The sequence below is a fragment of the Pongo abelii genome, chromosome 14, assembly GCF_028885655.2.
Source record: "Pongo abelii isolate AG06213 chromosome 14, NHGRI_mPonAbe1-v2.0_pri, whole genome shotgun sequence".
Taxonomy (NCBI): domain Eukaryota; kingdom Metazoa; phylum Chordata; class Mammalia; order Primates; family Hominidae; genus Pongo; species Pongo abelii.
This window is the reverse complement of record NC_071999.2, coordinates 108,802,802-108,815,976: the sequence shown is the minus strand read 5'-3', so window position 1 is coordinate 108,815,976 and position 13,175 is coordinate 108,802,802. Positions and strand designations below refer to the sequence as shown.

Here is a 13,175-nt window from a genome sequence, read left to right as displayed (position 1 = left end):
TTTTTTTTGCAGAAATCCTAAAGCACACATATGGCTGAATATCTGTATTAACAATGTCTTCCTGTTTTCATGCAGATTGTAACTCAAGAAGGCAGACTAACCAACTCCAAGAAGCACATATGCAGTATACAAGGCACTAAAAAAGAAACTGAAAAACGTACATGATGGGTAACTTGGTATAAATCGATTATTATTATTAGTTTTAGTAATAGAAACAGCAGCAGCAATAGCGTACATTGATTGCTTACTATATCTAGAAACATCAAATTTAATTTTCACAAAGCCCTGTAAGCACCACTATCTCAATTAACAAATGAGGAAACATTTACAAATATATGGATGGTCAACATACTAATAAATTATTAATGAAATGTTTATTTAAATCAGATAAAAGTCAGGTTTAGTGTCAATAATTATAACTAGAAGTTCAAGGGGCTTGTCCAAAACTACCCAGATGCCAATTTGGCCTTCAAATGATTTTGCTGAGTGATATCATCACAAATAAACCAAAATTCTGTGCAGCTCTGAGCATTTAATGTTTTTCAGAGTAGAAAAGAAAACATTTGTAAATGAAGATCTATAAAATACATGAAGTTTACCTCCAGACTTCGCCATCATGCCATACCAAGCAGTCATATACAGGGCCAGGATCGCTGTATTTCTTCTCAAAAGAATTTAGCAATTCCACTTGACTTTGAAGTTCCTCCTTGATTAGTTTATTTGCCTAGTCAGTTGGGAAACTGATTAACATTAGTACATTCTGTCCTTCTAAAAGCTGTATTAACATACAGCCAAAGATACAATGTTAATCAATAGTAAAATTATTTTACCCTAAAAATGTAAGAAAATTTTTTTCTATCTATGCAACTTGTCATTCAATTCAATGAAGCAGATATCCATTAATACAGTACAGATCTAAAAAACAGTTATTTTACTCAATCTCATTTATTCACTCACTAGGCCTGCTTTGGGAAATACACTGTGCTACACGTTGGTGATTCCATTTAGCCAAGATATGTTTGTTACATATTTGTTATCTAACTCATTTCCAAAAGCAACTCTAAAACTGCTACAAAATAGGTTATCTATTGACTTTTAGATTTTTATATCAGGACCTATTCTATCTCAAATTTATTTCTTAAGAATCCAAATTAATAATAAAACCCATGAATAATCTTATATCTTTTAGAAACTGCTATGTTAAATAGAAACATTTAATGGGGGTAAGTGAAGCCTTATTTTAGCTCTGTGGTCATGAACAAAACCAAGTGCTTTAAATTTGATTATGTACAAACTAGACAACAACTGGCACTAGCACGTGTTACCTCTCCAAAACATTTCTCTAACCTAGAGTATATATAAAAAAATAAGTTAGGTACTCAAATAATTAGGAAAATGACTGGTTTAAACAGAAATAAGCTGGGAGATAGAAAGGCATATAAATACTGAAATTGAGATGAACATCTCTAGACTCACTATGTTACTATATTAAGATCCAGCAGGGGTTGACAAGTCATGGTGCATGGGCCAAATCTAGCCTGTAACCAAGTTGTGTAAAGGAAGCTTTACTGGAACATGGCCTTCCTGGTTCACTTACATACTGCCTAGGTCTTCATGACACAAGGGGAGTGTTGAGCAGTCATGAGAGAGTACTAAAAATATTTACTATTTGGCAATTTCTTGAAAAAGGTAGTCGTCTTTGATCAAAAGCACTTAATATTGCTTAAAATCAAACTGCCTTCTATAAATAGTGTGGTGTGAGTATTAACCTAGAGGGAAGAAATGTGGATTCAAATCTCAATTCAGCAACTTAGCTGTGCAATCCTGAGCAAGTTATTTGTCCTTATGATAATCTGAGGCTGTCATATCAGAAACTAGTAGGAGAGCAAATTATTATCTTGGCCAATAATTACTAAATTTCATGCAAATCACAATCATGTAAAGGCTATCACAAACATCGATGCTGTTTCTCATCCCACTTAGTAAATCAGAATTATCAGGGGATAAAGCCCAGAAATCTTAATTACTTTTAAAATAATTCAGGTGACTTAGAGATAATCAGCTCATCAGTATCAATTCCACAAATCAGTATATAGGAACCAAGGACTACACCCTCCCATGTTTTCAAACAAGGACCTTGAGGTCTAATATATTAACTGAAAAATGAAGTATTTTGAAATCCCTTTTTAAAAAAGTGACAATAATACATATAATTAGAGAATACATAGGCTGGGCACGATGGCTCATGCCTGTAATCCCAGCACTTTGGGAGGCCAAGGTGGGCGGATCACAAGGTTGGGAGTTCAAGACCGGCCTGGCCAACATGGTGAAACCCCGTTTCTACTAAAAATACAAAAAAAAAAATTAGTCGGGTGTGGTGGCACGTGCCTGTAATCCCAGCTACTCAGGAGGCTGAGGCGAGAATAGCTTGAACCCGGAAGGCGGAGGTTGCAATGAGCCGAGATCACACCACTGCACTCCAGCCTGGAACAGAGCGAGACTCCGTCTCAAAAAAAAAAACAAAAAAAAACAAAAACAAAAAACAAAACCATACTATATGGTTCCATTTTACACAAATCAAAATAGGCAAAATCATTTGCAGTGTTAGAAGTCAAGGCGGTGGTTGTCTTTTGGAAGGAGAAAGGGAGCAATGACGAGGAAGGGGCACAAGAGAAATTCCCAGGTGCAGCTTTCAAGGGAGAATTCATAACCAAATACAATTTATGTACTTTTTCCCTATGTGTATTATGTGTTAAATTTTAAAAATTCATACATATGTACATTGACTTGAGGATAAATAATAAAGGAAAAATTAGTAAAATTAACCAACTTAAAAGAAAATTTGTGAAAAAAGAAAACTTGCAAAAAAACAGTCTATTAGTTCTCTAAAAATTCTATGGAATATGGTTCTAGGGTAATGTTTAAATGAAATCGACTAGCACCAACTTGAGAAGAGCCGTTGTTGGCAACATCAAATTCTTCCTGTTTTCTACAGGCTTCTGCAAGGGCCACTCTGTGAACAGGGTCCCAGATTTTTTCCTTCCGTTCTTTCTGCAAAGACAGAAAAATTACCTTACAATTAGGCTGACAAATACTCAGGTAAACCTAGACAGGCATTTATATGTGGACTTTGTTGCTACAGTTGTGGTACTACACAATTCTCATAGAGAGGTTTTAAAAAATCATTTTTGGCCAGGTGTGGTGGCTCACGCCTGTAATCCTAACAATTTGGAAGGCTGAGGTAGGCGGATCACCTGAGGTCAGGAGTTTGAGACCAGCCTGGCCAACAAGGTGAAACCCCATCTCTACTAAAAATACAAAAATTAGCCAGGTGGGGTGACAGGTGCCTGTAATCCCAGCTACTTGGGAGGCTAAGGCACGAGAATCGCTTGAACCCAGGAGGCAGAGGCTGCAGTGAGCTGAGACTGAGCCACTGCACTCGAGCCTGGGCAACACAGTGAGACTCTGTCTCAAAAAGAAAAAAAAAAAAGTTTCTAATGAAGCAGATAAAGCCATGGATCACTTATTAAAAACTGGTTAGTCAATTCATTGCACCCAGGGTTTAAGAGAAGTTTACCAAGACACATCCAGATGTATTTTTAGGTATCATATTCCCTAATTTAAAACCTTCTTTTCTCCAAGAATACTGACTGAATTCCCAGTCATTAAAAGGAAGAAAATGTTGTAATCTGGGCCCATACAAAATTGGGAAATGCCATAAGCCTAGTGTACGCAGAGGACTAGAGTAAGACTACAGCTTCATTTTGACAGACAATACAGGCTTCCTCAATTTCCTCCCTCTCTATTTTTTTTCCATCCTCTTTGACTTGACAGGGTTCTCTGTTACTGAAATTGGTTTTAACCTTTATCTTCCGTGTCTAACTCATGGTATCTCCCAACGCAGCTAAAGGAACAGTCCACTTTAACAACACTGTATTTGCATATTAAATTACATCTTATCAACACAGCTGATTACATTTAATATACTATATAAAATGCAGTCATGCAATGGTTCACACCTGTAGTCCCAGCACTTTGGGAGAATGAGGCAGGCAGATCACTTGAGCCCAGGAGTTCGAGACCAGCCTGGGCAACATGGTGAAACCCCACCCCTACAAAAAATACAAAAATTAGGTGGGTGTGGTGGTGCGTGCCTGTAGTCCCAACTACACGGGAGGATTGCCCAGGAGGTTGAGGCAATAATTAGCTGTGATCATGCCACTGCATTCCAGCCTGAAATTTTAAAATAACATATTATGTAATAGAAGTTATATGCATTATTCTTGTTTGTTTCGCAGAATGATTAGAAACTGACAAATAAGGTAATCTGAGTAACTTCTTATGCTTCACAGGCCCTTGGGGAAATAACACTATAGAGGCAAGGGCCCACAAATCTTATCCATCAAGCTCACTTCCCAGGATTATACTTTATTTTACAGCTGCAACCCTGGACTTGTATCAGGTACTTGTATCAGCTACTTGTATCAGCATTCTCAATAGGGTAGTCACTAGCCACATGACACTATTTTAATTTTAAAATATTACATAAGATAAAATTTCAATTCGTCAGTCACACTAGACATATTTCAAATTCTCAAGAGCGACATGGCTAGTGACTACCATAATGGTTAGAGCAGAAACTGAACATTTCAAACATTTCCATTATCACAGAAAGTTCTATTGAACTGTTTTAAAGCAGGCTCTTTATCATTCTGCTTACCACTCTTATTTTTCTAATGGCACACTGGTACTTCTTACACTTCAGCAGTTTTAGGACTGATTAACACTTACCCTAATACTAAATGATGACTAACTGGGAGCAAGAAGGCTAGTTAAACAGGGGAGGGACATTATCACAGAAACTATAGGAACAGAAACGAAAAGGTGGTCTGGACTTTGAATCCACTGTCTTTAGCCTTTTTCAAATAAAAAAGTCCTTCAAAAATCCAGTGAAAGCTATATCCCATCTCCCAGAAAAACACAAAAATCTGAATATAATTTCAGTGTATTCACAGATTGCCTAAACTTATCCACGTACCCAAGATTAAGAATCACGACTTTACATGGATGACATTCCATTGAGCAGAATCTTTAAGCAGTCATTGTTTAAAAGCCACCAACCACCCAAAAAACTATGAGTTAATGAGATTTTATGAAATATTTATTTTTCTTCAGTAGGAATAAAATCTGAGGAAGAAGACAAGTCAGAAGAATACAAGTCATTGGTACCAGATTGTACATTACCTGTATCCTTTCCTTGAGAGCCTTAGGATAGAAGTCATAGCCATTTTTTATGCCAATATGATATTTGCCTGAGGGATTTGTCCAGCTTGCAGGAATCTACAGAAAAAAAAGGTAACCTGTTCATTCACTAAATGCTTTCCAATTCCAATGATACACTACTGAGCAAAAAAGTATATTCCTTCTACTCTAATAAGCTTAAATTGGATAAATATGCTCATGTACGACAACAATGTGTTTAATACTCTAAGTAGTTACTTAATGTCTTTATCACTTCTTTTTTCTCATCCATAAATAATTCAACTAGAATAATACCTTTCATTTATACAATGCTTCATGGTTTAAAAAGTGCTTTCAACATACACTATCTCAATAAACTGCTAAAATCTTGTAATAATCTTTTAAACTATCTCAAAGTATTTTAAAACACTTAAACTTTTAGTAGAGTGATGCAAACAGTATGCCTAGTTTACCAATAGAGAAAGCAAAGCAGCAGAGAAATCAAATTACTTGCCCGAACAACAGGAAAGTTGAAAACTGGAACCTAGTTCTATCATGGAAACCAAAAATTCTGCATAAAGGATATGGGATTTAAAGTCAGATAAATCTGGCTCTGAATCCAAACTCTATCACTAACTAGAAGGAACCCACAGGCTTCTACCTCTTTATCTGTAAAAGGAAGAAAACCTCTACCTTATTCTTGTGAACAAAAAAGTGAACTGAGCATCAACCAACATGAATGATCAATCAAGAAAATGTAGGGTATTCATATTCTTTGCAATCATGGAACCGTGGTCATCAAAACCAACTTTTAAATATGTATAAATGACAAGGTTGAAACACTCAGAGCTGGTAGCCTCATCAATCCTCACTTGTGCAATATCTTTAACTCATCCCCATGACCTTCATCCAATTACTTACCAGGCGGAAAACTTTTGGATGAAATTTCCTCACAACTAAATAGAGGAAAACAATCATTCACAGAGCTTCAAGGAGCTAATACTAAATAGTGACCTTTTGAAGGCCTCTGTGCCATTAATTACTTCCAAATCAACTGGATGTCTGCAGAATGTGTAATTTCAAACACGCTGGCATACAAGCTAGCACTTTTCACTCAAAACTGAACCTTCTTTAGAGAACAGGCATTCTGAACTTTAATGTGTTTGCAACAGCCCATGGCAAAACAATAAAGCACTGCAACAACAAAAAGGGAAGTAGTCACTAGCTTTTAAATTCTGAGTATTTATTCACTACTGTCCCACTACACAGGTGGCCAGCAGCAACTTCTTTGTACAAAGACATTACAGAAAATCATGAAATGCCAAAAGATTAAATGAAGTAACTAATTAAAATAACTGCAAAATAGAAAGGCGTTAAGTTATATTTAATCATAATTTCTTAAAAAAACATAAAGTACAATAAAAACAATCCCATAGACATAATTTAATTATAAATGAGATCAAAGTCTGCACGGTCCAGGGAACCAGATACACCTCAAATCACAACTATGTATCTTTTTACCAGGAAGGCAGACTAGTTACAAAAATTACACCAAAAAAATCAGATAAAAGTTATAATCAGGGCCATCTGATCTAACTTTAGCCAAGTTAGAGTAAAGCTAACTTTATGAGGCAATTATGAAATTTTATTTTGCATATTTGAGTATTCTACATAAACAAAGTTATTTTTTCTAAGAAAATCTTTACATTTGACCATTTTAGATTGGTATCTTAAAAATGGTTCTAATAACACAGTAACTACAATGTATTAACACTGATTGTCATATGATACACGTAATCTTTTTAATTACCAATTACACCTCATTTCTCTGACTCTCTTAAAGAGAGGATGCCTAACAAATCAAATATTCTTCTTAACGGGCCAAGTGTCATCTGAGTGTTAGGGTACCATGCAGTGAAGCCCTCTTAGAGGCTTTTGCTTCCAAATGATTTCAGTCTTGCCAGCCTCATCACACAGGCCAGGGCACACGCACAGTTTCCTTTGGCTGTCACTGCATCTAAGTACCATGCTGAATCTGGCCAAGTCATTCATTATGCCTGGATTTATCTTTATTTTATTTTTTTTAAAAACCAAAAATATTTAAGACTAAGTGTTGATTTTTAAAATGACTTCCAGTTAAACGTGGTAAAATGAAAAAGGTACTGTGCTTCCTTCCAAAATGCTACTAAAATTAGAATAAAGGAAGTGGGGGAAGCATCCAAAAACAAAGGGACAAAGAGAATACAAAAGAGACTTCAGAAGCTCACCACATTTTGAAAGGTGCCAAGTGAAAGGAAGGCACTAAAAATTAGAGTGAAAATTGTGGAACACATGGTGTTGGGACAAATGGGTCTTTTTACAGAAAAAAGGAAACAGAACTCTTCAAACTAAGCATATAAAATCACTTCCAGGTGAATTCTAGAACAAACAGAAGAGAAAAGCTGTGACACTTCTTAGAAATATTAGGAGAATATCTCTATGATCATGGGGTCAGAAAACACTTGTTACACACTGCTAGTGGAAATGTATTTTTTTAATTTTTTTGAGGAGTCGTCTCGCTCTGTCGCTCAGGCTGGTGTGCAGTGGCGCCATATTGGCTCACTGCAACCTCTGCCTCAGCCTCCCTAGTAGCTGGGATTATAGGCGTGCACCACCACGCCCAGCTAATTTTTGTATTTTTAGTAGAGAGGGGGTTTCGACATGTTGGTCAGGCTGGTCTCGAACTCCCGACCTCAGATGATCCAAAGTGCTTGGCCTCCCAAAGTGCTGGGATTACAGGTGTGAGCCACTGTGCCTGGCCTGGAAATGTCTTTTAATACAAACGCTTGGTCAAGGAGATGTCCTGTCCAATTAAAATACAAACAAACAAGCACTTGGAAAAACTGTTTGGCATGACCTAGTGACATATCTCCATGATTCAGCAATTCTCCTCCTATGCACACATCCTGGAGACATCCACACACACGTGCACAGGATACACACACACCACCGCAGAATGGATAGAATGTGGTAGGCACAAACCATGGCATATTGCACGGCAATGATTTATTAATCATTGCTGCCCGTGACAACATGGGCAAGTCTCATGAATCTGAAATCTCACAACACCAAGGGAAAAATGACGTATGATGAAATTTTATGAATGAAATGAGACTGTTCATGTAAAGTTCAAAACTAAACAATATATTTTATGTAGCCACACAGATGTGGTAAAACTACACACAAAAAAGCGAAGGAATGATTAGCACGAAAGTTGAAATAGGCTGTGATACAGGAGGATGCAGGAAGTTTCTGATGTACGGCAATACTCTTTATCTTGATCTGGGTGGGTACAATGGTGTTAGCTATACTATTCATAAAACTGCATATATGTGTTTTATGTACTTTATGTATGTATATTTTACAATAAAAGGTTTTAAAGTTCTATTCACTTTCGTACTTTTATCTGCTCATGGGAGTACCATCGGCCATAAGCAGCTTACCACTGGTTTCTCAAGGAAGCCTAGGAATATCATCCTTAGAGAATGAGGCTACTGAAGTGTTCAAAGCACCTAACTAACAGTGATCTTAAACTGACAGAAAAATAAAAGTCTGTTAGCAGTTTATGGGCTATGTGGAAAAAACAGACTATAGACATTTAATTCATTTCAAAGCATGACGGCTAGGCGCGGTGGCTCACATTTGTAATCCCAGCACTTTGGGAGGCCGAAGTGGGTGGATCACCTGATGTCAGGAGTTCGAGACCAGCCTGGCCAGCATGGTGAAACCCCGTCTCTACTAAAAATACAAAAAATTAGCCGGGCATGGTGGCGGGCCCCTATAATCCCAGCGACTTGGGAGGCTGAGGCAGGAAAATCGCTGGAACCCAGGAGACGAAGGTTGCAGTGAGCCAAGATCACGCCACTGCACTCCAGCCTGGACGACAGAGCAAGACTCTGTCATAAATAAATAAATAAATAAATAAATAAATAAATAAATGCATGACTACATCAAAGAAACCTGAAGACTTCATTGTGCTGCTTTCTGAAAACTGTGTACTAAAGAGTTGCAGAGATGCAACTAGTCAGAATCCCAGTGATTAATAATTCTTCCTTTTATTGACTACTGCAAAATATCTAAACACCTGCACATCCCTGAAAAAAATTAAACTGAACATGTGTGTGAGTACATTTTATGGATGGATGGAGAAGAGAGTTCTAAGAAGAGTGGTGGAAAGTTAGTATAAGAGCACTCCCATTGCCCCATCCCACATCCTGCCCAAACTTCACCAACCAAGTTGAACCAGAGAAAAGCTGACATGTCAACAAAGCAAAGAACAGGTGATATGGTTTGGCTCTGTGTCTCTACCCAAATCTCATGTCGAAATATAATCCCTTCGTGTCAGGGGAGGGACGTGGTGGGAGGTGACTGGATCACGGGGGTGGATCTCCCCCTCGTTGTTCTTGTGATGATGAATTATTACAAGATCTAATGGTTTAAAAATGCATGGGGGCTGGGCACGGTGGCTCGTGCTTGTAATCCCAGCACTTTTGGAGGCTGAGGCAGGTAGATCACCTGAGATCAGGAGTCTGAGACCAGCTTGGCTAACATGGTGAAACCCTGTCTCTGCTAAAAATACAAAATTAGCCGGGTGTGGTGGCAGGCACCTATAATCCCAGCTACTTGGGAGGCTGAGGCAGGAGAATCGCTTGAACCCGGGAGGCAGAGGTTGCAGTGAGTTGAGATCGCGCCATTGCACTCCAGTCTGGGCAACAAGAGCGAAACTCCGTCTCAAAAAAAAAAAAAAAAAAAAAAAAGCATGGCACTTCTCCCTTTGCTGGCTCTCTCCACTGCTCAATCATGATGAGAAGACATGTCTTGTTTCCCCTTCACCTTCCACCAGGGAGTTTCCTGGGACTCCCAAGTCATGCTTCCTGTTAAGCCTGTAGGACTGTGAGTCGATTAAACCTCTTTTCTTCATAAATTCCCCAGTCTCATGTAGTTCTTCACAGCAATGTGAAAAGGAACTAATACAAGAAGGATGAGACATAAAAATGAGTCTGCATGACATCGCTCCAGGCCCCTTGCATGGTGTGGCTACCTGAATACCTACAGCCAGACTTCTTGCTCACTCCTCCCCTAAACCCCAGGCCAAATGGGCTAAGGACTTCTTTAAGGTAACTGGGCATCCCGATGGAAAAAAATATAGTGTATACTGATATTACGAGGGTTCCCCTAAATGTTATCATTACCCTATAGTGAAACCCACCAAAAGACCCTACATAAGCAGAGGAGCTTCCAATCACCTTTTCTTGTGCCTTGCTAAAATAAGACAGCTAGGGATGATTAGACACCTAAACAAAATACCTAACATAAAAAGCAGAGAAAAAGGAAGAGGAGGCAGAGAAGGAGGAAGGAGAGGGTGAAGAAAAAGGGAGAAAGGAGAGGAGGAAGCAGAATAGGAGACTAAGAAAGGAGAATAGGAGGAAGGGGAGGGAGAAAACAATGAAATAGAAAAAAATTAAAATTTTATCTCAGAGATAAAATGTTGCATACATGATACAAAAATATGCTCCCAGTGAACATGAAGGGGCTTTTGCAATTAAAAATAGGCAAAATTTAAAAAAATTCACACAAGGGTTACACAATGTTGAGAAAATGCTGGAAATCTCTCAGGAAGGAAAAAGATAAAGGCAGTGAAGAAAAGGTTGAAAAAAATTTAAAAACTGGAGGATCAAGTCAAGCGGTCCAATGTTCAATTAACAGGAGTTCCAGAAAAAAACAGCAAAACAACGGAGAGGAAGTTACCTAAGAGAAAATGCAAAAAAATTTCTTGGAAATAAAGGACCTGAGAATTAAACTCTCTTCTTCCACATATTAATTCTACAAGTAAAGACTAAGACTAGAAAAAAAAAAATCAAGAAATAAAAAATATTAGCATGTTATTTTAAACTGAAGAGAATTTAATGTATTAATGTACTGCTGAAGTAGAAAACAGTAGGGGAGAGGTGGGACAGGATTTAACTCTTCTTGTTAGAAGCCTTGTAAAAATATTTTAAACTATTAAGACATACTGAACACAATTAAAAACTAAGTTTAAAAACCCACAATGAAGGGCTGAGAATACTTAACAGTAGAGCTAAAGAAATACGTCGCCAAGCTGAGAAAAGACAAACCTTATACTTTTTTTGACTTTATTTAATAGCAATATATATGGTACATATATAATTCTACCTTTGAACACTAGTGATATTATTAGTTCATGTAGTTTATCTAAAGCTGGGATTACTGCAGCTATTTAAAAATAAATGAGGCCAGGGATGGTGGCTCATGCCTATAATACCAGCACTTTGGGAGGTCGAGGCGGGTGGATCACTTGAGGTCAGGAGTTTGAGACCAGCCTGGCCAACATGGCAAAATTCCATCTCTACTAAAAATACAAAAAAAAATTAGCCAAGTGTTGTGGCGCATGCCTGTAATCCCAGCTACTCGGGAGGCTGAGGCAGAAGAATCACTTGAATACAGGAAGCAGAGGTTGAGGTGAGCCGAGATTGTGCCATTGTATTTCAACCTGGGCGACAGAGTAAGACTCCATCTCAAAATTAATATAAATAAATAAATGATCGAGTAATACTTTATATGGCTCTAAGCCGGCAGGACATACTAGGAATTCTCTCTAGTTTCTCAGAGTACCATAGCTCACGGGAATCCCAAGTTTCCCTTTGAAACATATTCTAATAACAAGGTTGACTTGGGGGAAGACAGGCCAAACTCTAGAGTAATTCAGAAGGCTGAACATTTCTAATCCGAAAATCTGAAATGCTCCATTGACCATTTCCTTTGAGTGTCATGTTGGCACTCAGAAAGTTCTGGATTTTGGAGCATTTCGGATTTTGGATTAGGGAGGCTCAACTGGTATATTCAACGCAAATATTCCAAAATCTGAAACCTAAAACACTTCTGGTCCCAAGCATTTCAGATAAGGGATTCTCAACCCGCACCGTAAACTGGATGACTCTGAGGATTGAAACTTATTTTTTCATAGTTCTAGGGGCTGGAAGCTCAGCATCAGGGTGCCAGCATGGTTGAGCGTAGATGAAAGCCCTCTTCCTGGCTTACAGATGCCACCTTCTTGCTGTGTCCTCATATGCCCTAGAAAGAGCTTGCTCTAGAGAGAGCTCTCTGATGTCTCTTCTTATGAGGGTACTAATCCTGTCCTGAGGGGACACATACTCATAACCTCATCTAACCCTAAATACCTCCCAAAGGCCCAACTTTCAAATACCAACACACCGAGGGACAGGGCTTCGATGTATGAATTTTGGCAGGGGGTGGGGACACAGATAATCAGTTCATAACACACAGAAAAGGAAGTATAACCTGGATTATTAATGGCTGCCATCTGCCCATGACAGGCAGATTTCTAAGAAGACCCAAGTCCCTCCCATAAGTGAAGGCAGGACCTGTGAATATAATGAGATGTCACTCCCATGATTACGTTATGGTACGTAAAGAAGGTGAAGGGATTTCGCAGACACAATTAAGGACTCTGGGCAAATCAAAAGGGAGATGATTCTCAGTGGGCCTGAACTAATCAGGTGAGTTCTTTAAAAGAAAGACTGGGGTCATCACCAAGGTCAGAGATTCTCTTACTGGCCTTGAAGAAGCAAGCTATCACGAGTTTTACAGCTGCAATGAAATGAATTTTTCCAACAATCATGTAAACTTGGAAAAGAAGCCTGAGCCTCAGCTGAGCCTTTAACCTTGACTGCAGTCTTGTGAGACCCTGAGCAGAGACCCACAAAAAGCCATGCCTGGACTCCTACCCCATGGAATCAGTGATATAATAAATACAGAAATACACAAGGTTTTAGGTGGCTAAGTCTGTGGTGCTTTATTACACGGCACAGAAAGCCAATATGCTGCCACAAAAAGCTTATTTAAAAGACAAGGCC

General features: G+C 38.4%; 1 protein-coding gene across 7 annotated transcripts in view; it reads right to left on the bottom strand.

Moving 5' to 3' along the window:
- The window catches only part of TPP2 (tripeptidyl peptidase 2), an 81,876-nt gene that overhangs the window by 59,406 nt on the left and 9,295 nt on the right, over positions 1 to 13,175 (bottom strand). For all 7 annotated transcript variants that reach the window (XR_002917261.3, XM_009248763.4, XM_054528669.2 and 4 more), the window contains exons 3-5: positions 5,245 to 5,340; positions 2,947 to 3,051; positions 600 to 724 (exon numbers count right to left, since the gene is read on the bottom strand). Coding sequence is in view for 6 of the 7 variants with exons in the window: in XM_009248763.4 (XP_009247038.1) it covers positions 600 to 724; positions 2,947 to 3,051; positions 5,245 to 5,340 (326 nt within the window). In the remaining variant the exon portion in view is untranslated. The remainder of the gene's footprint in view (positions 1 to 599; positions 725 to 2,946; positions 3,052 to 5,244; positions 5,341 to 13,175) is intronic.